Consider the following 26,021-nt stretch of genomic DNA (forward strand, 5'->3'; position numbering starts at 1 on the left):
GAGATTACATGACGATTGGATCAGGCCGAGCGGTCAAGGGCATAGGTTCGTGGAAGAGAGTCTTTCCTGGCTGCGAAGAACCGGTATTGTGTTTACGGCTTTTTCCAGGCAACACCCGATACAGGCATCGAGCATGGCTCGGCGTCTGCAGAAACGGAAACTGTGGAAGGGGTCAAGCTTTTTAGGGTTGTGATAACTCTAGGTCGAGGATTAAAGAGGGCATAGGTTGCGTTTGCTCCGGTCTGATATCTGTCCGTGAGCTATGTACACGTGATTCAAGCGTCCGCCTTGAGCTCTATCGGGAGATGGCTTCCTACCTCTGTATTGTTTGTCCTGGCCGCTTCTGCAAGGTACAATTCTTGAATCCTCTATCTCCTCTGATGCTTGTCCCGTTCGTCGACGTGAGATACGATTGCTCGCACGACCTTATGCCTCTCGTTCCGGCCAATCCTTCCAAGGCTGGTAAAGACGGCGTTCTTGTTTCAGCCCTTCAGCCTTCAGGTCTGTTGCCCCTCGCGATCCGTGCCAAGCAAGCGACTGCCTATGTCAATTGCGCCAACCGGAACAGTTCCCCGGGGCTTTCCTTGTCGCCCAGCAACGCTTAAATGAACCAAAGGTCGGCCGCAAGCGTGCTAGAGTGCTCGTCGAGACGAGGAGATAGTCCTCCAATGCCGTTTTCAAGTGGCAGGTGTGTGTATGCAACGTGTTCCTGCCATCCTGCAAGCCTAATGAGCGTGCAGACTGTGCTGGGATAGCCTTCAGCTTCGCTCGTGACGTGCAGACGTCGGCTCAACCCGCAGATGCAACATCCCGAGATGGCTTGTTGCCCAAGGCAACAATTCACGGTCCCATTGACTGTCGTCCGCTTTTTGAGAAGGCAGCCAGTTTTGAAGATAGAGTAGAAGATTTGACAGTCTTGTCCAGGCCAGCTTTTACGGGGATCGCATTCTCATCGCATTTACCAGCAACCTCAGTGATTGAGGTCTCGGTATTCCTCGAGATCAATACCGCATACCCAGCCCCCAAAACAGATGTAAAGGAATCTCTCCAACCTCTTGCAGACCGGCTCGCGTGGCCATCAAACCCCCTGATGTTTGTGCAGATCATGCTGTCTCGGAGAATTCAGCAGCGCCGGATCGCTCATGCTGCCATTTCTCAATCCCACAACGCTAGGCGTTCCTGCAATCTTATCACACGTTACCCTGGAGACCTAAGTGAAGACCAGGTAAAGGGATTGCGTTTTAACCTCAAGGACTGAGCCCCTCCGGAGGCTAGAACATCTGCCAAAGCTCGACGAAATTGAGGCTTGATGTCGATGTTGACGGCTGAGGCCTCTGACGCGTCGGGACTGTCGCATATCGTGCTCTGTTGTCCAGGCATGGTCGTAGTAGATTAAAACGAGCTGCATTGCTATTTTGTTCTACAGGCGAACACCTCGTCCTTGGAGGCTGGCGTTCGCATTTCTGCAAGCAAGGCATCAGAGTTGTCGGAGGTCGGCTTCGGGCAATGCGCTGCGCATCGCTGATCACTCGTTTTCGTCGGGTCCAGCAGCGGTGGTAGCACTCTCCATTCTCGAGATGTTATCGTTCTTCTTGCGCTTTCACTCTCAAGTTCCTGCACCATGTTGTGTGCTTCTTGCTATCGTGCGATCTCTTGCCGTTTCCTCCCCATCTTCCACGAAGAGAGTCCACGCCTCATGATAGGGATTCTGTCACCTGTTGAAGATTTCATCACGGGCTCCTTCCGATACAGCGGGTGCACTTCTTGACTGAGTATCTCTCAGTAATCGTGACCCGGTGCAAGCGTCTGACTTGCTAGGTGCCAGGCGTTTAAAAGTCGCCCTAGCTCAAGTTAGAAGATGTAGAGTGCTCTCCGTCCGGTATCAATTCAAGTCTGGTGTCGTCAAGTGTTCAGACTGTCATCCTAGTCATGCGTTACATACTCAATGAGCAGAGCGCTAATGGTTGACCGAGTAGATTGGTCCTACCGGTCTGTAATTTGGCACTAACTCTCCGGGTACCCATTCTCCAGTCCCAGAGTTTTCGTAGCATACACAAAACCCCAAGATATCGGCCGGCCCAGCGCCGGCATACCAGTAAGTCCAGACACTAAACGAGGGTGAAGTCGTGTCACCCTCAGTAGTTCCAGTTGCAGCTCCTACACCACGTCAGCCTCCATCCCCACCACTCTCTTCACCCCACCCACTCACCATGCCAAATACGTCCAATCGACTCTACTCTGCCTCCTGGCACTCTTCGTCCTCTCATCCTCCTCCGGACACCCCTCCCCCTCCAACCACGCAAGCGTCCCCTTTCGATTCCGATACACCCTCTCGACATGCTCCAGCTTCTCCAGCACCTCCTCGTTCTCCGCGCCTAGTGCCAAAACCCGCGTCCACAGCGGCGACGCCTCCTGCCAGATTCCGCCCGAGTCGCGACGAGCATTGCGCTTGTCGAGCTTCGCTTGGATCTCATCGGCGGAAATGACGCGGCCCCAGAGCGTGTAGAGAAGGTCGGGGTAGTCGGAGACGGGGTAGGCGTCATAGCACGAGAGGATCGCGAGCGTGGTTTCTTCGTCGTACGTCCAGGATTTGTTGCTGGTGGTTGAGGCGCGAAGGGGCATGCTGGGGCGGCGGATGGGTTCTTGGAGTGAATTGTGTGAGGAAGACATGCTGGGGCGCAGGGTCGAGGATTGGGAAAGTGAAGATTGGTGGCTGGGTGTTCCGCTGGGACGGCGGTAGAGGCGGAGGCTCTGGTGCTCCATGGTGATGAGGAAGGTGGAGCTTTGGAAGATTGGTGGGTTGGTGATGGAGTTGTTTTGATGACGCGAAGGAGCTTGTTGTTTTATCGTGGAGGGAGATGACTGGAAGAAAGGCTTTCACTTCACTTCTGCGCGGTCACACCAGCACATGCTCTTTGAACCGCGTTCGTTTGATTGTGATAATTTGCCGACTCATCATGGGTGCTAGTGATCAAGCGACCTGGAGGATAGAAACAGTGTTACACATCGATGTTATGAAAGCTCGAAACGAGTTTCCCGCCTTCATGATTATCAAAACGCTCCCGAGATCTTCGTCTGAAGCCTTTACAGCGCTTAGGCACGAGTCCTACACGCCCATCCATACCGATTCTGGGTCACGGCTGCACAAGGTGTGTCGCCGTACCGTTCCGTGATCTGTACACTGATACCATTCTTCGCTCGACATGAGACGCTCTTACGGCTTGAAATGGCTAGTTGAAACAACAGAAGTGATAAGAATCGCCTCATGAATTATTGGGTCGGAATCAACACGGGTCTAGCTCACTGTGATCAACCCGGCACAGTTGTCTTTTCGGTTCCGATCATATGGAGTGAAAGGATATTCTGGACAAGTTTCACGCGCTACGAAAGCCTTCGTTCGAAGCGTAGGATCGCAGACTTGGCTATTGCATGGAAAACGAAACTGGGATGCCCTACATGTCCCCCATATATTTAATATCTACACATCGGCCAACGATACTGAAAGAACACTTGACTGCCTTGGGACGAGGCGAAGAGCGGAAAATGATGCGGACTGGAGACACGGTGATACTACCAGGATGCATAAACTCCTAGGACGCCTACTGGCTAAGGTGTTCCTCGTGGACATTACGGTTACTTGCAAGACGGTCTGAACTTGCAAAATAGCTTTCTAGGTAGAGGGTGACTTGCGGTCTCGATGTGCTCGATTATGCGTCATGCAGATTGCTGGACTAGTGACATGCCACGCTGGTATGACAGACTGTGCCTTGCAGCGAGACCAAACGATGCTCGCGTAAGCGATCCTACGACAGCGATGTACTACTCTGAGCAACGATTCAAGTAGCATGTTCCCCCTCCACGGAAGGCCGTCCGTTCTGATCGTCCATGTGATCCAACTGTGCCCGCAAGCCCTCTTTGCCCACCCTCATGGCTCTTTGCAGTTCCATCTCTTCCTCCCTCAACCTTCCACGTCCGTACTCCAGATCCCGCCTTTGCCGGCGCTTTTCCTCTTGGACACGCTTCTCTCGTTCCTGCAAAGCTCTTTCGCGCCGCTCGCGATCCTGACGTTTCTTGGCCGCTTCCTCATCCTCCTCTGCGGTGAGATCACTCGCCTCTGGTGCCGGTGGCAGTGTGGAGATGTAGGCGGTTATAAGCGGGTCACGTGTAGAGGGCTGAAGTGAAATATACCGAATGTCTGTCAAGACCTGTGGTGGAAGCGCGGCCAGCGCGGTTGACCGATTTAGCGTAGACAGCGGTATGCTCTTCAGCAAGGCGGACAAGTCGGCTTTAAGTGTGCTTTGGGGCAGTTTCAGGCGATTGATGTAGTCGCGATAGTACTTCTCTCGATCCTTGTCTTGGAGTTTTGTGCTCTTCATCTCGGGCTCTTTCCTATATTTACGCTTAAATTCCGGCCAGTAAAGCTTAGGCGTGGCATTGGTCTGGAGAAAGGCCAGATACGGGATCCGTGGGTCCTCCTTCTCCTGCTTCTCGCGCTGCTCCTTGAGAGTCTGTATCCTGTTACGAGACCACTCGTCCCAGGTTTCTTTCCGGGATTTCATGTTGGGCAGGACAGTGTAGCGGTCGTCCTCAATGATGCGGCCTTCCTCGATAACCTTTTCCCAAATGGTGTATGGATTGATTTGGTAGTCGTCCAACATATCCCTGAACAAGGCTTTGGAGTCGCTCTCGGTTAGAGGGAGCCCCTCAGCACCTTCCTCCAAATCCTCGTCTTCTCCCTGGCCGTACTCGCCAGGATCTAAGCCATAATCTTGTCCCATCTGCGCAAGCTGGTACGCTATGTCGTCCTCATTGAACTCGACGGGCTGATCTTGAGGTTGCTCATCGGTCCGCTGCCGTTTGGACGGGTTGTTCTCATCTCCCTGATCCTCCTCATCCGTCACCTCGACCTCTTCATATTCGTCGCTCGAGTCTCCACCTTCCTCTCCTTGAGCCACCGGCGGCGCCAGTGGACGAGGTCCCTGTTCGGCAACAGCCAGTTCTTCTGCCGCCGCCGCCTCCTCCTCGTCTTCAACCTCGCCAGTCTCGCCTCTCTCACGCCGTTCGCGCTTCTCCCGCTCCAGCCTATCAAACTCTATCACACCCTTCATGACATCCTGCGGGAACTTCCAGAAGCTCTCGTTCGTCTCCGGATTGTGGACGAAGCGCCGACCCAGCCTCGTCTTCACAAGAAGCCATGGTGCGCACCCTGGAATGGTGTACTTGTGCTTAGGGCGATCTTGAGGCTCGTGTCGGCGGCGGTCTTGGTACCCGTGTCCGCCGCGGAAGTTGCCTCGTCCTCGGTGGCCTTCTCGGTGAGCGCCATGGTGGTGATGGGGGCCTGTCTGGAAGGGCTGCGCTGGATACGCTCCGGGAAAGGCTTGTGGGGCTACTGGCGGTGGTATTGGAGGAGAGAATACAGGCGCTGCTATGGGACGAGTGTACGTAGACTGCTTAGTTTCTGAGTTATAGAAGTATGAATGGCCTGCCCGTTATTAGCGTGGGGTTTCAGAACACATGTACGGCTTCATACCTGTCGGAGCCTTATGCTCAGTCCAACCAGGTGGCAGGGGGGACTGAACTGGCGCCTGCACCGGCTTGTGTGTGGACTTGAGCATTCTGGTGCTAGGTGGTCTATCTGACTTATAAATTTCTGGTTGTTGAAGTTGACGTCGAAGGAAGCTGTACCTGAGATTCGCGCCGGAAGATGCCGCTCCGGCGAACGCGTTGTTGCAGCTTGCCTGGAGCTCCAGCATTCCATCACATCCACCAGCTGTCTGCAACCTCCATCCTCCACTCCTACGGCCTTCTCTTGCCCACAACTTCATCAGACCTGAGTCGCAGTACCTTAGTGCACCAAATCTTATCATGTCGAGGAGATACGACTCAAGGGTGAGATATGCTACGCCTCGCTGTACACTCCGGTACCACAGCTGACAGCCTCTAGACGACCATCTTCTCTCCAGAAGGGCGTCTGTACCAAGTCGAGTATGCTCTGGAGGCCATATCGCATGCCGGAACAGCTCTGGGAATCCTAGCACAAGATGGAATTGTCCTTGCAGCAGAGCGTAAAGTCACGAGCAAGCTATTAGAGCAGGATACCTCAGCAGAGAAACTCTATATCCTGAACGAGTATGACCGGAACCAACAGCCGTGACCTCATAATCGTACACAATACTTATCGATCCGTAGCAACATGATTTGTGCCGTAGCAGGCATGACCGCCGACGCCAACATCCTGATTAACTACGCTCGTCAAGCCGCTCAACGCTACCTCCTTACCTACAACGAAGACATTCCCTGCGAGCAGCTCGTCCGACGTCTATGCGATTTGAAGCAGGGCTACACGCAACACGGTGGTCTCAGGCCCTTCGGCGTGTCCTTCATCTACGCTGGCTACGATCCGCAGCGACAATTCCAGTTGTACCAGAGCAACCCAAGCGGCAACTACGGCGGGTGGAAGGCGACTAGCGTAGGAGCCAACAACGCGAGCGCGCAGAGCTTATTGAAGCAAGACTACAAGGAGGAATGTGACTTGAAGGAGGCGTGTGGGTTGGCGGTTAAGGTGCTCAGCAAGACGATGGATTCGACGAAGTTAAGCAGTGAGAAGAGTAGGCAGCGATTCATAGCCCCAGCTCTCTATGCAGACCCCGAACGCTGACATGTAACAGTTGAGTTCGCTACGGTCGGCCGGACGAAAACAGGAAAGGTCTACCATCATCTGTGGGGTGCGGACGAGATCGATGCGCTGCTCAGGGAGCATGGCCTGGCAAAGGCGCAGGATGCGGAGGAGACTACCGAAAGTGCCATGGGCAACGCAGGCTATGCGGAGAACCGACCGGAAACCTAGGGTGAAGAATTGCGACCAGCGTGGTAGGATCCTTTCGAAGACCACAGCTTTCTCACAGAACCAAAGAAGACAGGTCGCTCCGGAGTGTTCAAGAAGGAGGTCGTCCCAACCCATGGGTAAGATCCATGCTGTACCTCTACGTAATAGATCGGGCTGTAGTATACCATCGGGTAGAATGGGGCCACGCTGAGTCTTTAGGAATGGTCTTATGGCAAGCATCCTCCGTAATCCCTCATAGAAACGATGATGCGGTGGCCGTAGAGCTCGTCGCAAGTCCAATCTGTTCACCATGCGATCCACCATACACTAAAGCACAACATAATGAATTTGCAGTTCGACTTCAATGTACCGGCTTATTTACGTGGTGTCCGGCTGATTCAAAGGTGCTGACGCTATCAGAAGGCTCATTTGGATTCTTGCATACAGTTGTTTCAGCATTATCCGTCTTTTCCTCTTACGTTGAAGTTTAGATGTCAAGCAGGGCACCTTCACGTCTTGCCGCCGGATTCAGCTCCACTAGCTCTTTGTTCGGCGCTCGTCGCTCATCGCTTCAAGGCACGCATCGCTCTTGCAATGCTGGCTCCTTCCCAACGACTTTGCTTCACCTCGTGCCTCGTGATTACCATGTTATTCACAGGCAGCTGCAATGTTGCCGTACACCGGTCCGCTGAAAATCTCTCGTATCTGTTACTCTTCTACATCACTTACAGTCGTACACTTCTTTGACATACATCGTCGCCTTATCCGAACATAACACTCTCCAGCAGCCTTTTACGACAACTTACTCACGATTACTCAAAACATCTTTTCCCAAGTCTCCGCTATGCCAGACCCGGCGGCACGGGAGCAGACCTTATCGCCTAAATCCTCCGCCTCCACTCATCGTGATGCAGCGTCTGAGTCCATCCACCAGACGTATGCTCGGCCGCAGGAAGCAAACTATCGAGGCTACAAGAAACGGAACAGCGACATCGGCGAGACCGTTGACTGGACTTGCGAAGAACACACCCTCCTCGCCGTTGCGCTGAGTCATCAAGACAAGCGCCCCTATCCTGCCTTCAACGCAGAGTATATTGCAGAGCAGTTTACAGCGCTGTTCGGTCGGATCATCACGGAGAAAGCCATCGAGAGCCAGCGAGACAGGATGTTGCACCCGAAGAACGACGATACGGAGGCACCCAGGTGCTATCGCATGGCAAAACAATGGGATCACAACAGCGACAACGTCAAGAGGCGGTGGAACTTGATCGTCAAGGGCCAGCTGCTGTACGATAATGTGACGACACGGGTCCTATCAAATGCCACTCATCACGGCCTGGAGGTGTATGGCGCACTGGGTTTCTACACGTTTGGGCACCAACCTGGGATTCCAACAAAGAGGCGTGGGCAAGACAAAGGACGAAGGGACTCACTTTTAGACGGCGGAATGCCTATCGAAAGGTATGCGGCCTCCCATGCTCCTAAAGCTATCCTCCAGGCGATCGTCGTTGAGTGTCTGCGGGATTCACAAGTAGCTATTCGTGTACAGCTAACACCATCAAGGACTCACTCCCGCTTCGAGGCAGTTGCGTTGGACGAGCGGCAGGCGAAGAACGTGGGGAGTGGATGGGCTTATGTCCCTGATGTGTATCACCGAAGATGAAGGAGATGTCATAGTAACCTCGCAGGCCAGCTATCATTATTGACTTTCTCCATCGTCACCGCTCCGCAAATCTCATCGCCTCCAGAGTAAAGATTTTACTCTCGCAGCATCAGGCGTGTGAAGCCCGGACAAGGCATTTCTGACCATTGTTAGATCTTCATGCTTGAGTCGAAGGCCTCCATGTGCTGGCTGCATCAAGACCCCGAGCGTGCATGCTGCGCACGGTGATCTTCGTTGCCTTCCTGCTCTCGGTTTTCTCAGACGTAGATCCATCACATTGCCCTTCAGATCAAGTTCGATAGTCACTCGCTAATGACGAGTTAGCTGCCATTTCGACTCGCTTGTCTAGCGCAGGCTTCTCGTTGACACGATTGTAGCAATCCATTCATTACAGGTCATTGTTCACGATTTACTACATATCCAATGACGAGGTATAGAGGTCACCAAGCTCATAGCATTGTGCACTGATGTAAGTGATTCTTGCACACTCTGTGATTCCACGCACTTCCGATTTGTCTATTGTGAATGACTGTCGGGTACGCTGTTGCACCAAAATTAGATTAGCACAACGTTCGCATTCCGTTCACAGCTTTCCGTAAGATCTCATTGTCGTCAATGTGCTGTTACCATGAACGTCCACCACCATCACAAAGAACCATGGCGCTTTCGTCGATACAACCGCTCGCTTGTTCGTGCGGGCTTTGTCCGTGCGGGACTTCAAGTGCGCTGTCTTGCTCCTGCGGGCTTTATTCGTGTGGGACTTCGGGAGCGCTGTCTTGTTCCCGTGGACTTTCTTGGGCAAGTGGAGTTTGAGGTGATGGTTCTGGGGCTTGGAGTCTTAGTCTGCCCGGTGAAGATTCTGTGGATGGGCTGTGCCTGATTGTAGTGGTTTTGGGGTTTGTCTGGGTGGTCCGGCATTCGCGTACGGGCGTTTTGGAGTCGGCTTTGTTGGGGTTTGATGCTTTCTCTGCGTTCGTATTTACTGTCTACATAGCTTGAATTCGAAATGACGAGTGACTCATTTCTCTCCACTTACCGCTAAAATATATTACCATGCTATTAAAATTCTAAACCCTCTTGAAGAAGTTACGAGGGATATATAGCTTCGTGAGCACGACGCAGAAGTTCTTCCAGATGCAGGTGAGGACCTGACAATCCCTGTGGAGCCGTTTCGTTCAGACATGAGATACACCAAGCCTTCAACACCTGGATCTCGCGTCTCAGTGTTTTGAGATTTTGAGGCTCTCCTACTTTTGGCGGCGCTCACATGAGCTGCTGAGACCGCATAGCGAGCGCATTTGACGCACATCTCCAGCACTATGCAGTAAGGACGAGATAGCAGCCGCGAACGAAAGCGTTGTTTGTTCTCCAGCTACGTGCAGTGGTCATCGGCCGGCGCTATGTTCTTTGTTGATGAATTGAGAGGACATTGTTCAGACTTTTCTCTACAACAGAGCCATTGTCATGTCGGTGAAAGTAGACCTCTAGGACGGCATGTCCGCAGATAAAAGGGGGCAGAGCTGCTATCAAATGTCCCTCCAACGCATTCAGCTCCTGGATCTGTGTTCTTGTTGATCGAGAACTTTCACTTTTCCAGTAGCGATCTACAGCACACCAACCCGCAGAGCACAACAGCAGTACAAGATGACCACCTATTCGGACGAAGAGGAGTTCTGGAGACAGACGGAGACTTGCCATCCGGACCTAATTCCCGCAGACGACCGCAACTGCCCGATCTGCGGCGAGGCGTATGAGGACCCTGACAACGATCCAGACGTGATGGCCGTGGGCTTGCAGTGCAGTCATTTCGTTTGCCTCAATTGCCTGGATCATTGGCTGCACACTACGATCAGAGGCCAGGTTCGAAATACCTGCCCAGTTTGCAGGCATGTGCTGTATCGGGTAAGACAGGTAACGCCGGATTACACTTCTGATTATGCCGATGATGATGGCAGTGCTGACGAAGGCGAGGACAGCGACTCCGAGAACAGTAGCGAGAACGACGATGAGATGCCCGACGTCGATTTGGACCCGGACAATGACGAGGATGGGACCGAGCATCCGAGTGTGGACATGGCGCTACTCCGCGAGGAGCACCGCTGGCTCGCTCGACACATGCGTGACGAGTGCATCGAACACCTCGTCTATCTCAATAGCACCCGCTACTGGAACGGCGACCACCGGCTTGTAACTATTGACGGCCTCAGACAGCTTCCCGTCTGGTCTCTCGAGCCGAACGTCATCCGCAGTGAGGCGAGGGAAACGCTGCGGCGGGACGCGATTCGCATCGTCTCCCTAGAAGTCTGCTGGACGATCCACAGGCTTCACAACTATGAGACCACCGCCCGGCGCATGTACCAGCAGCTGGTGCACCTTGTCCGCTGCAACGCGGTCGTCACGATGTACGGCCTTGCCGAGAACGAGGACGAATCTCAGTGGCAGGTAAACGATCTCTCCCAGTTGACGCGGGAGGCTAGGCGGTGGATTCGCAACATCGTGTACACTCAGATGAATCCGGACGCGCAGTACAGGTCGGATCCGAGCTTGGAATTTCCGTATTCCGCAAGGTAAGTCGAGGTTGGGCCCTTCTAGTACCGCTGTCTTCATGCGCAAGTTTGTCGATGGACTGAGAGTTTTGTTTGAAGGCTGATTGGAGGTGGATTCCCCTTCCTGGTGTTTGAGCGTTTGCATGTCCTTTCCCGTTGGCGCTGGTTTGGCTAACAGACTCTCACGCTATCGCTATAACCATAAAAAAAGCAGTAAGAATAGAAACTTTGGCTGTGCCAATACTAAAACATCTCTCCATGGTATTCCTGCTGGTTCGTGATGGAAGTGATTTAGATGTTGCGCGACTTTGGGTTTTGATACCCTGATCTGTTTGACGGAGCAGTGCACAGAATGAGATTCTTGACATCTGGACTTGTATGATTCAGTCATTTACCATGAAGACTCTATTGGCATCCACAAAATTGCTCCGTCAAACATGTTGAAGCATTGTTCATGTCGGCCTGGAAAGCGAGCTCCTGTTAGCACGCACGTGACCTTAAGGCTCGCTAGAGAGTCCCTGCGCATTTCTGGTCACCGCCTTCGGCTACAGCAGAATGCCTTGGAATTTTTTTGAGACTCGCCCACTGCCACGCTTCTTTCCGTAAGATACCCAAGTTTTCTATTTTCTTGTGTGCCTTTGCATAGCGTTTCTGGATACTGGGTTCTCTTTCGTTTTGCACTTTCCTTAATACGTTCCAGCCATGAGTGAACAAGAATTTGTAGGCCTCCTCGAGAGCCTGCTCCAGCGTAAGCCACTTTGGATACAGCAAGCTTTGTAGCCCCGCTAACTTTTACTGCAGCGGACACTGAGCGGGTGAAGGCTGCTACCGCGTCTTTGAACAAGAACTACTATACCTCACCTGAGTCCCTAAAAGCCCTTCTCCATATTCTCACCACACATCCAACGTCCCAGCTTCGCCAGCTTGCGGCTGTTGAGGCACGGAAGCTCGTCAGTAAACACTGGGCGAAGCTACCAGCAGACCAGAAGCCCCAGATACGGCAACAGCTTCTCCAATTCACCTTGAATGAGGAGGGCACCCTCGTGCGGCATTCTTCCGCTAGGGTCATCTCAGCAATTGCCAAAATTGACCTCGAGGATGGCGAGTGGACAGAGCTTCCTGGCTTGCTGCAGCAGGCTGCGAGTAGCCAAACCGCTCGGCACCGTGAGGTGGGCGTATACATCATCTTCACACTTCTAGAAGCGATGGGCGACCTGTTCTCGGACAACCTGAGCAACCTTTTCACCCTCTTCAGCAAGACCATCCAAGACCCCGAGAGCATAGAAGTCAGAATAAACACTATGCTAGCGCTCAGCAGGATAGCGATGCTTATGGACCCTGAGGAGGATCCGAAGTCTTTGGCCACATTTCAAGAGACTGTGCCGAGCATGGTTGCGGTGCTGAAGAACACCATTGACTCTGGCGACGAAGACCATGCCATGCAAGCCTTCGAAGTCTTTCAAACGCTACTCGGCTGCGAGGCAGCTCTCCTCAACAAGCACTTTGGTGATCTCATCAAGTTCATGCTTCAGATGGCATCCGAGACGGACGTTGAGGACGAATACAGGGCGCAAGCTCTGGCCTTTTTGATGCAATGCGTCAGGTACAGGAAGCTCAAGGTCCAAGGTCTGCGTGTTGGCGAGACGATGACGCTCGCAGCATTGCGAATAGTCACAGAGCTCGGCGACCTGTCTAGCGACGAGGAAGATGTTACCCCTGCCAGATCCGCGTTAGGCCTGCTGGACATTCTCGCGGCCAGCCTACCTCCGAGCCAAGTTGTCGTGCCGTTGCTGAAGGCCATCGGTCCGTATGTCAACCACCAAGATCCGGATTACCGCCGAGCCGGTATCCTGGCCCTCGGTATGTGCGTAGAGGGTGCGCCGGACTTCATCGCCACGCAGCTCAAGGAAATCCTGCCCATGGTTCTGCGTTTGCTTGAAGACCCCGAGGTCAAAGTTCGGGCGGCCGCGTTGAACGGCGTTGCCCGGCTAGCGGACGACTTGGCGGACGACATGGGCAAAGAGCACGCCCGTCTCATCCCTGCCCTGGTCAAGAATCTCCACCTAGCCATGAACGCTGCACAAGGTCAGGACTCAGAGCGCAACCTGGACATCGTCAGGGGCAGCTGCAACGCCATTGACTCGCTCATTGAAGGACTGGAGAAAGACGACGTTGCAGCATACGTCCCGGAGTTGGTGCCCAGATTCAGCAGTCTGTTCCAGCACCCGGACTTCAAAACGAAGGTTAGCGCTGTCGGCGCTGTCGGCTCTGTGGCCGCGGCCGCAGAGGAGGCCTTTCTACCCTACTTCGAGGCCACCATGGCCGCGCTTGCGCCCTACGTAGAGATTAAGGAGAGCCAAGACGATCTTGATCTACGAGGTGTGGTATGCGACACCATGGGCAAGATTGCTTCTGCGGTTGGCGCTGGACCATTCGAGAACTACGTTCGTCCTCTGATGCATGCTTCGGAAGAGGCTCTGCACCTCGACCACCCAAGGTTAAGAGAAACCAGCTACATCTTGTGGAGTACGCTAGCCAAGGTGTATGAGGAGAAGTTCGAGCCATATCTTGCGGGCGTTGCCAAGGGTCTCATCGAGTGCCTGGAGCAGGACGAGACAGACCTCGAAGTTCAGCTTGGCGAAGAAGCAAAGGATCTTCTAGGTACCGAGGTCATCGTTGCTGGCAAGAAGGTCAAGGTTGCTGCAGCAACCGACGAGGAAGAAGATGAGATTATCGAGGGGGCCGAAGACGAAGACGATGATTGGGACGACCTCGGTGCCGTCACTGCTGTTGCGATGGAGAAAGAGATCGCGGTCGAGGTGATTGGGGACGTCATCACGCACACGAAGACGAAGTACACACCTTATCTACAGAAGTCGGTCGAGACTGTTCTGGCTCTGGTTGAGCACTCGTACGAAGGTGTGCGGAAATCAGCTCTTAGCACGCTATTCCGGACGTATGCCTGCATATGGGGTATTGCTGAAGACGAGGGCATGGAGAAGTGGAAGCCTGGCCTACCACTACAGGTTGAGCCAACTGCGGATTTGAAGCAGCTTGGCAACCTCGTCATGACCGCCACTCTTGCGATATGGCAGGATGAGATGGATCGGTGAGTACACGCAGCCCTTCATTCCCTTCTGTCATTTGAACGCCATTTACATGATGAACATTACTCGTTACTCAGCTCACTTTGACGCACAAGTTGCGCATGATGTGAACGCGAATCTGTTACTGATCTGGCTTGAATATATTTCATTTCAACCAAGAAGCATCTTGTCAGGTCTGGGACTGACGTAATCTGCTCGCAGGGGAACCGTAACCGACATCAACCGCGATCTAGCAGAGACCCTCAAGCAGTGTGGTCCGGCTATTCTGATCAACGACCAAGGCATCCTCGTCCCTCAGATCACGAACCAAGTCCTTTCCATCCTCACCAAGCGCCATCCCTGCCAGCAGGACCTTGGCGATGAAGCCGACGGAGATGTCATGGAGGAGTCCTCAGAGTACGATTGGCTCGTTATCGACACCGCGATGGATATCGTTACGGCCCTTTCCATCGCGCTAGGCCATGGCTTCGCCGAGCTGTGGAAAGTCTTCGAAAAGCCTGTTATGAAATACGCCAGCAGCCAAGAGAGCCTCGAGCGAAACACGGCTGTCGGCTGCATAGCAGACGCCATCGGCAACATGGAAGGCAATGTCACTCCGCACACCACCTCTCTGCTCAAGCTACTGCTTCACCGCCTAGGGGACGAGGACCCGGAGGTCAAGTCCAACGCTGTGTATGCCATCGGGCTGCTGTACGAGAAATCGAACTCGGAACAAGAGATCCTGAAGGCGTATCCGGCTATCCTAGGCAAGCTGGAACCTTTGCTGCATGACCAGCAGGTGGCGAGGTTGCTCGACAATGCGGCCGGGTGCGTCAGCAGGATGATCATGCGGCATCCGGATCACGTTCCTGTGCAGCACGTGTTGCCGAGTTTGGTTCAGCTGCTGCCGTTGAGGGAGGACTATGACGAGAACAAGCCGGTCTACCGCATGATTATTCAGCTCTGTAAGTCTTCTATGCTGTCGGAGTCGCGATGAACTCCTGACTAACTTTTATCACAGACCAGGCACACAATGACACTGTTGTGCGGCTGACACCGAACCTGATGCCGGTGCTGCAGAAGGTGCTAGGCCCGCCGGAAGACCAGCTGGACGATGAGACGAGGAGTCAGCTTATGGAGTTGGTGACGTATCTGCAGAAGCAGTGATAGGAACGCACGGGTTGAACTCAGATGCCGCATGTTATGATAGATGAGAGATGAGCTTCATGGGATATTGATGACTTGATACCACGACGTACTCGGAGCATTACCTGGAGCGGGTTTGGTCTGGTAGAAGTGGATGATAGACAGACTCTATAAATAACACACAAGACTGCCGTTCTGCCACACTACATGGACATAGTATCTGTGCAAGTTTCCGAGATCCCCTAGTACTAGTGCCATCTTTCACGCTCTTGGATGCATCGCTTGTAAGATCCCGTGATGGACCCCGAATCGCACCCTCGAGGCCCCACATCAGTTCCTGATCTCACCGCCTACCCTTTGCAGTTGGAACGCATTCCGCTTAGCTTCGCCCCACAGCTTCCAAGGGTTCCGAGGCGCACCTGGCGGTTCACTCAAACTCAACTTTAGATGCGCACATAGCTTTGAATTCCTCGCTCTTCTCCCCTTCAATCGCTTCTCGCCCGCGATCAACCCTGTTCCTCGAAAATTGCATACTCTTGGAACATTTGAAAAATAGACAATAGCAGGAATAAACCGTCCCTCGCAAGCTTCACAGTCTTACATCCCACCGCCAACATGAACACCTCCAGATGGGCACCGACTCCTCCTATCCAAGCTTCAGCACAACCTCAAACAACCCTCGCAGAGCCTGCGCCGCCGGAGTCATCGAGTATTCCTACGCCATATGACGGCGCAATGGATTCATACGACGACTACGGCGCGCAGACCCGCGCGGAGGACGACCTCTTCGACGACGACTTCACCCCAATCCCCCAGCCCACCACGCAGCACATCTCTGGGCCCTCGACTCCCTCACCACCTCGAACCAACTCTGGGCTCCGCGCCCGCGGCGGGCGAGGTCAACGTCGCGCCCAAGGCCCTCCACGCGCTTCTTCTCCCTCGAAACCCACCAGCCTGCCGGCCCACGAAACCGTCAGCCCCAAGCCTCCTATAGCAGCCCCTATAGCGCCATCCACAGCACTCGACGACAAACCTAAACCAGCCACCCCCGCCGTCCGCGGCGACCGCACCGCAACCGGCGGCCTCCCCCGCACCAAACTCAGCGAAGCAGAACTCGCTGCCAAAATGGCAGCCATCAGCCTCAAAAACGCCTCTCTAACCGCCGCGCACGAGCGCGCAGAAGCGGATCTCGCAACCTTCGAGAAGCGGGAGAAGGAAGCGAGCGAGCGGGCGGCGCAAGTCGCGCGCGTCGAGAAGATAAAGCGGCGCGCGATGGAAGGGGAGAGGGAGGCGAATCGTATGAGGAAGCTTAAGGCTGTTGGCGGGAGGGAGTGGGATATGGAGAAGGAGGAGGGGTTTGCGGGATTGGGGCCGGAGAGGGCGAGAGGGGGTAGGGGAGGGCGGGGAGGGCGGGGAGGGGCTGAGGCACCTGCAGCGCTCGCCCAGGCGCCGCCGGTGCATGTCAGGGAGGACGACCCGATTATGAGGTGGGACGATGGCGGCTTGCCCTTTCGCGGCCGCGGCAGGGGTGGATATCCTAGCGACAGAGGTCGACCTGAGCGTGGCAGAGGCAGAGGTGGACGAGGTGCTGGAAGGGGAATGGGCAGAGGAGATGCACCGGCACTGTCACAATCGAAGCATGCGCCGCAAGTTCCACCCACACCGGCGCAATTCCCAGATCTGCCGGCGCCCAAGGCAAGGGCAGAAGCTCAGGAGGTGAAGCCGGCAACGAAGCTGGAGTTTCCAATCAAGCATACGCAGAAGCAGGTGGCAGGTGAGAAGGACGGATCAAAGACGCCGCCCAGTGCGAAGATGCCGCCCGAGGTCAACCCCGGCAAGGGCACGCAATTCACGCCTAAGACTGCTGCAAACCAGGGCGCGACTGAAACGGCCCAAGGCAAGGACACCAAGAAGCCCAACACATCCAGCTCGAAGATCGCGCCGACAAACAAGCCACCCGCCCCGAAGAAGCGCGAGAGCTTTGGCCTGACAAGTCCGACTGCTGCCGGCGGAGAGAAGAAGAGCTGGGCTGATCAGGTCGAGGGTGCGCTCTGAGCATCTGCCTGTGGTAATGCCGGCTATGGGCTTTCGCCGCTAGTAGTGAAGAAGCGTTTTATTTTGAACCATCGCATCTGCATGGCGTTTGGAGGAGGGCTTTTGGGTGCATGAGTAGGCTTGGATCAGGATGGCATGGGCGGGAGCTTTGTGGCCTTCAAACCGTACATACGGACAGTCTGGTATGAAGATCACTGCATGGGAGTGGTGGTGTACAGAGATTTGCTATCACCAGTGCAGTCAAACGAGGATGACAGCAATCCTAGCATTGCCTATGCAGAGTGATCTTTATGCGGATGCACTGCCTGTGATGTGCCCCACTGCCAGCAGGGACATTGTCAAGCTGTTGCGACAGGCCTAAGATTACGTGGTGGTCGTCTTTGCTGGCAGACAGGGACGTGTTCCAGACTTTGTGCAAACCTTGGGAGCTTTAGATACGGTAGTTATGCAGGACGTGGCAGAGTGGTGCGCCGCGCCAAGCATGTGCCAAACGGGAATCGCTCCTGGGAGAGCTTCACTGCGAACATTTCACCTTCTCGTCTTGTCTCCCCCATCTGTGCGCCTGCCTGCTCGACTGTCCTTCTAGCGATATCCTTTACGCCTTTTGCTTTCATCCCATCACAACTTCAAAGCCTGAACCTTCCGTCGTTGAAGTTAGAACGCGTCTTCAGACGTCTACCAACCTATCCACGGTACAATTTCGCCGCATCAGAGAAACTTCGCACCCATGGCTACCGGAGTTAGTGGCGCCCTCTGCCAACCATGGCGTACCGCATCACAGAAGATGCACATCACTGACATCTCGCAGCAAGCTCACAACTACCCTCGCCCCTACAACGCCGCCGCGGCTCATCTGCCAAATGGCGGTACCCCCGGAGGTCCTGTGCCAGGAGCTGCACCGCTTCTCCCAAACCAAGGCCGAATAGTACAAGCAGGCAGTGCACGCGTGCTTTGCATCGCTGATGTGAGAGGTGAGTCAAGGTCTGCGAAGTTGCGTGGGAAAAGCTGTCTGACTGAGTGAAGGCAACTTACAGTCGCTCAACCAGCTTGCAGCCGACGCTCGCGCAAACTACGTCGTACACACGGGCGACTTTGGCTTCTACGATGACGCGTCCATAAACCGGATTGCGGAGAAGTGAGTTCTGCTCGTTCGTCTTCATGAACTACAGGACACTCGCTGACCGCCGCCTTGAACAGGACGCTGAAGCATGTAGCTCAGTACTCACCCCTTCTGCCTGACCACATCAAACGCCAGATCGTCCAAGCGCCGCCGCAACCATCGATCAAGGAACGTTTCGAACGCGAACGCCTCCCTCTCTCCGAACTTCCACTTTTCCTGAACAAGACCTACAAGCTGAATGTGCCTGTGTACACTGTCTGGGGCGCGTGCGAAGACGTCCAGGTTCTGGAGAAGCTCCGGTCCGGCGAGTACAAGATCGACAATCTACACATCATCGATGAGGCACACTCGCGGTTGCTGGAGATTGGCGGCGTAAGGTTGCGCTTGCTCGGACTGGGCGGTGCTGTGGTCATGCACAAGCTGTTCGACAACGGAGAGGGCAGGACCACAATTGCCGGTGGCCAGGGCACGATGTGGACGACGCTGCTGCAGATGGGCGAGCTGATCGACACTGCGAACAGGGTCTACGATCCTGCCGAGACCCGCGTCTTCGTCACGCACGCTTCTCCCGCTCGCGAAGGGCTGCTCAATCAGCTTTCCGTCGCGCTTAAGGCCGACTTCTCGATATCCGCTGGTCTTCACTTCCGCTACGGCAGTTCCTACAACGAGTTCAGCGTCAATCCGACGCTCGATCACTACCGTGGCAAGCTCGCAGCGTCCAAGACTTCTTTCAACGATGTCTGGGAGACTGTAAAGTCCGAAGTTGAGCCAGCAGTCGCAGATAGCGAGTCCCAGTCCATGCTACTCCAGTACGCGCTTGAGCTCGTGAACAGGATGCCTTCTACCGCAAACGGCGGCAACCCGTTCGGCGGCCAGAACGGAGCTCCGGGAGCTGGACAAGTCGATGAGGGCGCATTCAAGAACATGTGGAACTTTAACTTGGCAGATGCTGCATACGGCTGGCTGGTCTTGGACATCGATCAGGGCAGGATTGGCACGGAAATGAGGGCACAAGGCTTCAACTTCGCCCACCGTGGAATGAAGATGGGTGGTCCCCCGCAACCTCAAGGCATGCCTGCTGCTCCGCCGAATGCAGTCGCCTCTCCGGCTACCCAGATGCCACCTCAGCCCGCGCCGGTACTAAACCGTTCGCCGGCTGCCCCCCAAGTGCCTGCACCGCAACAACCTCAACAGCCTCAACAACTCCAGCAACCTCCGCAAGCCAGGATGCCGCCGGTAGCAGCTCCAACACCACCAGCGCAGGCACCTCAGGCGAAGCCACAGCCCACACGAACCGGACCTTCGCCAGCTCCAGCAAACGCCAGCGCACTGGTCAAGCCAGCAACACCCCAGCCCGCAGCAACCAACGCACACGCGGCCGACAAGACGCCCGCGCCCGCTACCGCCGAAAAGTCCATCCCAAGCGAAGTCAAGCCCAACGGCACCACCGCCGCCGCCACCGGCGGCGGAAACAACGACGCCAAAACCACCGACACCTCCACGACGCCCAAATCCTCCGACGCTCCCATGCCGCCGCCCCCACAGCGCGAAGAGAACAAAAAGCCGAGCCAAGCCCTCTTCATCAACGGCGTGAAATCCGAAGAAGAGGCCCGGAACCTCCTCCCCGAGGCCGACCGCCCCAAGATCGAGCGCATCGAGCAGATCAAGCACTTCTACATCGCGCATTTCGCGTCCCCGGAGGAGATGCAGGCGGTCTATGCGCGCGTGCCGAATGAGCATAAGCAGCAGAGCGGCGATCAGAGGAAGCCGACGGTGCAAATTTATCGCCAGCATGGGGGGCCGTATCGGCAGTATGGTGCGGGGAATTGGGGGGGGAGTGCGAGGGGAGGTGCGCAGAGTGGGGGTGGATACCGCAGTGGTGGTGCTAGTGATAGTGAGGGCGGCAGGGGAGGTAGGGGTGGGTTCCGTGGAGGTAGAGGACGTGGTGAGGGACGTGGTGAGGGACGTGGTGAGGCACGTGGTGAGGGACGTGGTGGGCGTGGTAGGGGACGTGGAGGTATGGGAAGGGGAGGTGAGGGTAGTGCGAATGCTTCGCCGGCGCCTACACCGGCGGCTGCAACGGGTGGTGGGGAGTGGTAAAACAGACTTGCCACTCTGCTCATCTGATGAGGAAGGGGTCTGTTGCATTATCGCTCCACGTCAGACACACTCCTGGGACGTTCCCGTCTCGAGAGGTGTTTATTGCCGGCGAGGAGTGAGCATTTCCACATGGCTCCCGAGAGTTCGGGCGCTGTCTTTGCTTTTTCTTTGCTCTCCGGTCCATTTCGAGTGTCATACCAATCTTACATGTAGACGGGCGACGGGGCGATTGCAAGCAACCATGTAGCGTTCGTTTCTTCTATGTAAACCTTCGGTAAACATTGTACTCTATTCTGGATGGAGGGAAAGGGGAGTAAAAAGTCTTCGTGCTATTTAGACAAGCCTTCCTCCGAGATTTTGTGTTATGCGCTTGACTCTCGTGTGAGGACAATCCTTCCGCATAAGACAGAAGTGATTCTTCGTGCTCTTGAGGTACATAGGTAGAAGGTAGAAAGGCATTAAGAGAGTCACGTGCCAGCTTTTGAGGCTCATCTGGGGCAACCGGGTCGGGCAGTGACGTCGGCGATCAGTGAGGCTGGATCAAGCGCGACAGGAACCGTGGCGGGTGACAGCAAGCGCCACATCGTACCTGGGTTCTGCTCCATCACTGACATACTCCACGGCCACGAACCGCGGCGGCATCAGGATAGCTACAGGCTGTTACGGATATTTGAGGCCTGCAACACCACCCGAAAGCACCTGGCTTTGAGGCCAGAGCTCCAAGCGTTGGATCCTCTATCCTGAATCCTGAATCCTTCCTGCCGCCTGACTGGAACAGTACGGCGTCTATAGCTATCCCGACACCCCCGTACGCCGCCCATAGCAGGCTCCAGCAACTCGCAAGCCCACTTTCGCATCTCCCAAGACTTCCCTTCAACCGACGTCGCACACCTCACTCGCTCATTACCACGAACTCAGCATTCTCCCGCACGAAACATTAGCGCCAACCTCAGTCTACCGCAGAGCACAGCATCCACATCATTTTCAAGGTGCCCGCTGCACCTGACGAATCGACGCATACGCGATGCTAGGGCGTGGGATGAGCAGCTGGGGACGGCTCGCGGCCTTGTTGGTTGGCATGCTGGCTGCTGGGGGCTCCGCGGCATCAGCAACGTCATCAACATCAGGAGCATTAGCAGCAGCAGCAACAGGACCCAGCTTGACCCAGAAACATGAAGCAGGCCGGTGCGCCATCCGAGGACACTGTGGGAAGGTGGGCTTCTTCGGCTCAGACCTCCCGTGTCCGGACAACGGCCTTGCGGAGGAACCGGAAAAGAATGTCAGGAAGAAGCTAGTGGAAATCTGTGGATCGAAGTGGGACGATGGGAAGATATGTTGCAAAGAGGAGCAGCTCGACTCCCTGAAAACAAACCTCAAGAGGGCCGAAAGCCTCATCGCCGCCTGTCCTGCGTGCAAAGAGAACTTCTTCAACCTCTTCTGCACCTTTACCTGCTCGCCGGACCAGTCGCTGTTCGTAAACGTGACCAACACGACGCCCAAAGGCGACAAGTTCCTCGTCACTGAGCTAGACACGCTGATCTCGGATGCATATGGCTCAGGCTTCTACGACAGCTGCAAGGATGTCAAGTTTGGAGCGACCAATAGCAGGGCCATGGATCTCATTGGCGGCGGCGCAAAGAATTACACTCAGTTCTTCAAGTTCTTGGGAGACAAGAAGCCATTTGGTAGTCCGTTCCAGCTGAACTTCCCTCGACCGAGCGGCGCAGCCTTCCCAGACATGAAGGCCATGAACGACAAGGCTTACCCGTGCAACAGCACCGACGAAAAGTATCGCTGTGCTTGCGTCGACTGCGCTTCTTCGTGCCCGGAGCTGCCAAAGGTTACGGAGACAAAGCAATGCATGGTCGGCCTCTTGCCGTGTTTGTCTTTTGCGGTCATTCTAGTCTACTCTATCTTTATCGCGTTTCTGGTTATTGCCGTTTCCGGACATGTCGCATATGCCAAGCACGAGAAGCACAAGAATGAGCGTCTGCGCTTGCTGCAGGACATTGAGCCTAGCGATGATGAGGATGAAGGGGATATTGTACACAACGCCGGGATGCTGGACCGACCAACCAAGCACTACTATCTCAATACACTGTGCGACAAGGCCTTTAGCAAATTGGGATATTTCTGCGCCAGCTTCCCAGCTATCACGATCAGCATCAGCGTCATCGTCGTCGGCCTGCTGAGTTTGGGATGGATCAGGTTCGCCGTCGAGACCGATCCCGTACGTCTCTGGGTTGCGCCGGACTCGGCTGCTGCGGAGGAGAAGGCATTTTTCGACAAGAACTTCGGACCCTTCTTCCGCGCGGAGCAGGTCTTCCTGGTCAACGACACCTCACCATCGGGCCCCGGCCCGGTCTTGAGCTACGACACGCTGGGCTGGTGGTTCGATGTTGAGAATCGAGTCCAGCGGCTCAAGTCGATGAAACAGGGCGTTACCTTTGACAAAGTTTGCTACAAACCCACCGGCGATGCTTGTGTTGTGCAGTCCGTCACTGGGTATTTCCAGGGCGATTTCTCTGCTGTTAAACCTGAGAGATGGGAGCAGCAGATCGCGAACTGTGCCGACAGCCCGGTCGATTGCCTGCCCGCATTCCAGCAGCCTTTAGATCCGAAGATGCTGTTTGGAGGCTGGAATAAGAGCGTTCTGGACTCCGAGGCTCTCATCGTGACTTGGGTGGTCAGCAATCATGCCGAGGGTACGGAAGAGATTGAGCGGGCCATGGATTGGGAAGATAGCATGAAGGGCCTCCTCATGTCCGTTCAAAACGAAGCAAAGGAAAGAGGCCTACGATTGTCGTTCAACACCGAGATCAGTCTGGAGCAAGAACTCAACAAGTCTACGAATACCGACGCCAAGATCGTGGTCATCAGCTACATCATCATGTTCTTGTACGCCTCGCTCGCGCTTGGGTCCACAACTCTGGCGGTCAGGTCAATCCTTCACAACCCAGCAAACGCGCTTGTGCAGTCGAAGTTCATGCTCGGTATCATCGGCATCGTCATTGTGCTGATGTCGGTATCGGCATCTGTTGGCCTGTTCTCTGCCGCCGGTGTTAAGGTCACATTGATCATCGCGGAGGTCATTCCGTTCTTGGTCCTCGCTGTGGGCGTTGATAACATCTTCCTCATCGTCCACGAGTTCGAGCGTGTCAATGTCACGCATCCGGAAAGTCCGGTCTCTGAGCGCGTGGCGAGAGCGCTGGGAAGAATGGGTCCCAGTATCCTGCTCTCAGCTTCCACCGAGACCGTGGCGTTCGCGCTGGGAGCTGCTGTCGGTATGCCCGCTGTGCGCAACTTTGCAGCTTATGCCGCCGGCGCTGTCTTTATCAACGCGCTGTTGCAGGTCACCATGTTTGTCTCGGTGCTCGCGCTAAATCAGCGACGAGTGGAAGCCAGCCGTATGGACTGCTTCCCTTGCGTTCGGGTACGACAGGCCGATGCGGCTGTCGTGAACGGCGGCATGGTCTATGGGGTCGATGAAGAAGGCACCCTTCAGCGCTTCATCAGAAAGACCTACGCGCCCGCTCTTCTTGGCAAGAAGGCCAAGGTCGCCATCATGACCGTCTTCCTCGGCCTGTTCGCCGCAGGTCTCGCCCTTCTTCCGAGTGTCGAGTTAGGCCTGGACCAGCGCATCGCCATCCCAAGTGACTCGTACCTGATCCCTTACTTTAATGACCTCTACGACTACTTCGGCGCCGGTCCGCCCGTCTACTTCGTCACGCGCGAGCTGAACGTCACGCAGCGCGCGCACCAGCAAGAGCTCTGCGGCCGCTTCTCCACCTGCCAAGAATACTCTCTCACCAACATCCTCGAGCAAGAGCGTAAGCGGCCCGCAGTCTCCTATATCGCCGACAGTACCGCCAGCTGGATCGATGACTACTTCCTATGGCTGAACCCCTCGCTCGACGCCTGCTGCGTAGATGGCTCAACCACGTGCTTCGAGAACCGCAACCCGCCTTGGAACATCACGCTGCACGGCATGCCCGAAGGCCAAGAATTTCTGCACTATCTGACCCGCTGGCTCGACTCGCCCACCACGCAGGACTGCCCCCTCGCGGGCAAAGCAGCCTACGGCAACGCTCTCGTCGTCGACGAAGCCCGCCTTACTATCCCAGCCTCCCACTTCAGGACAAGCCACACGCCCCTCCGCAGCCAGAGCGACTTCATAGCCGCCTACACCTCCGCGCGCCGCATCGCCTCCAGCATCTCCTCCGCCACAGGCGTAGAGGTCTTCCCCTATAGCAAATTCTACATCTTCTTTGACCAGTACACCGGCATCGTGCGGCTGGCCACCGCACTGCTCGGCGCCGCCCACGCCATCATCTTCGTGCTGACAAGCGTGCTCCTCGGCTCCATCGCCACGGGCCTCGTCGTCACGATCACCGTCGCCATGATCGTCGTCGACGTCGCGGGCACCATGGCACTCGCCGGCGTGAGCCTCAACGCCGTCTCTCTCGTCAACCTGGTCATCTGCGTCGGCATCGGGGTAGAATTCTGCGCGCATGTTGCAAGGGCCTTTACGTTCCCTTCAGCATCAGTGATGGAGAGGGCGCCGCGGCAGGGGAAGAGGGGGAAGGATGCCCGGGCCTGGACGGCGCTGGTCAACGTGGGCGCGAGCGTGTTCAGTGGGATTACGATCACGAAGTTTTTGGGCGTCGCGGTGCTCGCGTTCACGAGGAGCAAGATCTTTGAGATCTATTACTTTAGGATTTGGTTGGCGCTTGTGGTTTTCGCGGCGGGGCATGCGTTGGTGTGGTTGCCGGTCGCGCTGAGTGTGTTTGGGGGGACTGGTGAGTTTGCCTTGTCGTTCCTTCTTCTCCGCTTCGCGTTCTGGTGGCGGAGCTTCTGAAGAACTGAGCTAATGGTTTCGTGCTAGGCTACGTTGACCCGGAGTCCGAAGGCGGGCTGGAGCAGGATCTTAGGAGCAGGCGGTACCCGGCTCTGTTAGCGGACGAGGAGTACGACAGCGACGACTATTGAGGCCGGTTATCCGGGCCATGTACTATGGTGTAGGAGAAATGGAGTATGGACCGATTGCATATTGCCGCGGCGTTTTGGAACATCATCTTACTCGATCTGACTTGCTCGGGTTGATCAGAAGAGTAAGCTAGAAGACATTAGCTGCATTAGTCAAGAACGGGCTTTTCTTGGTCGACTGGCTCAAATCACTTCAATTCGAGAGGAGCACGCAGTTTATGCTCATGCTCGTTACGTCCTTTTCTCTTGGTCACTCGATCGCGCAGTACAGAATGCCGCATCAACGGTTTCCGGGGCAGGGCTGGCACCGATGCTGCAGAGTGAAAGGTGCACTTCCATACTTTGGTCAGGGGTTTTGTTGCAGCTGCGCTACGTGAATGCGACGGAATTGCCGTCTAAGGACAATCTCCATCGTTCCGAAAAGCAGGTCTTGAATGGCACCAGAATCCATGTTACGACGTGCTACGAGGACCTGTCATCACCAGCAATTTAC

The 26,021-nt window shown here is 55.3% G+C and overlaps 9 protein-coding genes across 9 annotated transcripts; 7 read left to right on the plus strand and 2 right to left on the minus strand.

The window, feature by feature from the left end:
- Window positions 1–2,205: 2,205 nt before the first annotated feature.
- W97_07309 (uncharacterized protein) lies at window positions 2,206–2,622 on the minus strand (the record flags this gene model as incomplete). The annotated part of the gene is made up of 1 exon (XM_007785287.1): window positions 2,206–2,622. The coding sequence occupies one exon, from the start codon at window positions 2,620–2,622 to the stop codon at window positions 2,206–2,208; it is 417 nt and encodes a 138-aa protein (XP_007783477.1).
- A 1,214-nt stretch (window positions 2,623–3,836) lies between these two features.
- W97_07310 (uncharacterized protein) lies at window positions 3,837–5,323 on the minus strand (the record flags this gene model as incomplete). The annotated part of the gene is made up of 2 exons (XM_007785288.1): window positions 3,837–5,206; window positions 5,269–5,323. 2 exons carry the CDS (start codon window positions 5,321–5,323, stop codon window positions 3,837–3,839), a joined length of 1,425 nt encoding a protein of 474 aa, XP_007783478.1.
- Window positions 5,324–5,865: 542 nt separating this feature from the next.
- W97_07311 (proteasome subunit alpha type-4) lies at window positions 5,866–6,847 on the plus strand (the record flags this gene model as incomplete). Its single annotated transcript, XM_007785289.1, has 4 exons — window positions 5,866–5,889; window positions 5,945–6,129; window positions 6,190–6,608; window positions 6,669–6,847. 4 exons carry the CDS (start codon window positions 5,866–5,868, stop codon window positions 6,845–6,847), a joined length of 807 nt encoding a protein of 268 aa, XP_007783479.1.
- Window positions 6,848–7,670: 823 nt separating this feature from the next.
- W97_07312 (uncharacterized protein) lies at window positions 7,671–8,489 on the plus strand (the record flags this gene model as incomplete). Its single annotated transcript, XM_007785290.1, has 2 exons — window positions 7,671–8,287; window positions 8,390–8,489. The coding sequence occupies 2 exons, from the start codon at window positions 7,671–7,673 to the stop codon at window positions 8,487–8,489; spliced, it is 717 nt and encodes a 238-aa protein (XP_007783480.1).
- A 1,644-nt stretch (window positions 8,490–10,133) lies between these two features.
- On the plus strand, window positions 10,134–11,060 carry W97_07313 (uncharacterized protein; the record flags this gene model as incomplete). The annotated part of the gene is made up of 1 exon (XM_007785291.1): window positions 10,134–11,060. The coding sequence occupies one exon, from the start codon at window positions 10,134–10,136 to the stop codon at window positions 11,058–11,060; it is 927 nt and encodes a 308-aa protein (XP_007783481.1).
- Window positions 11,061–11,737: 677 nt separating this feature from the next.
- On the plus strand, window positions 11,738–15,288 carry W97_07314 (uncharacterized protein; the record flags this gene model as incomplete). Its single annotated transcript, XM_007785292.1, has 4 exons — window positions 11,738–11,783; window positions 11,837–14,144; window positions 14,344–15,086; window positions 15,143–15,288. The coding sequence occupies 4 exons, from the start codon at window positions 11,738–11,740 to the stop codon at window positions 15,286–15,288; spliced, it is 3,243 nt and encodes a 1,080-aa protein (XP_007783482.1).
- A 594-nt stretch (window positions 15,289–15,882) lies between these two features.
- On the plus strand, window positions 15,883–17,322 carry W97_07315 (uncharacterized protein; the record flags this gene model as incomplete). The annotated part of the gene is made up of 1 exon (XM_007785293.1): window positions 15,883–17,322. One exon carries the CDS (start codon window positions 15,883–15,885, stop codon window positions 17,320–17,322), a length of 1,440 nt encoding a protein of 479 aa, XP_007783483.1.
- Window positions 17,323–18,049: 727 nt separating this feature from the next.
- Window positions 18,050–20,542, plus strand: W97_07316 (uncharacterized protein; the record flags this gene model as incomplete). Its single annotated transcript, XM_007785294.1, has 3 exons — window positions 18,050–18,293; window positions 18,346–18,457; window positions 18,520–20,542. 3 exons carry the CDS (start codon window positions 18,050–18,052, stop codon window positions 20,540–20,542), a joined length of 2,379 nt encoding a protein of 792 aa, XP_007783484.1.
- Window positions 20,543–21,566: 1,024 nt separating this feature from the next.
- W97_07317 (uncharacterized protein) lies at window positions 21,567–25,531 on the plus strand (the record flags this gene model as incomplete). Its single annotated transcript, XM_007785295.1, has 2 exons — window positions 21,567–25,341; window positions 25,428–25,531. 2 exons carry the CDS (start codon window positions 21,567–21,569, stop codon window positions 25,529–25,531), a joined length of 3,879 nt encoding a protein of 1,292 aa, XP_007783485.1.
- Between the last annotated feature and the right edge of the window lie 490 nt (window positions 25,532–26,021).

This window comes from Coniosporium apollinis (genome assembly GCF_000281105.1).
Source record: "Coniosporium apollinis CBS 100218 chromosome Unknown supercont1.40, whole genome shotgun sequence".
NCBI lineage: Eukaryota > Fungi > Ascomycota > Dothideomycetes > Coniosporium > Coniosporium apollinis.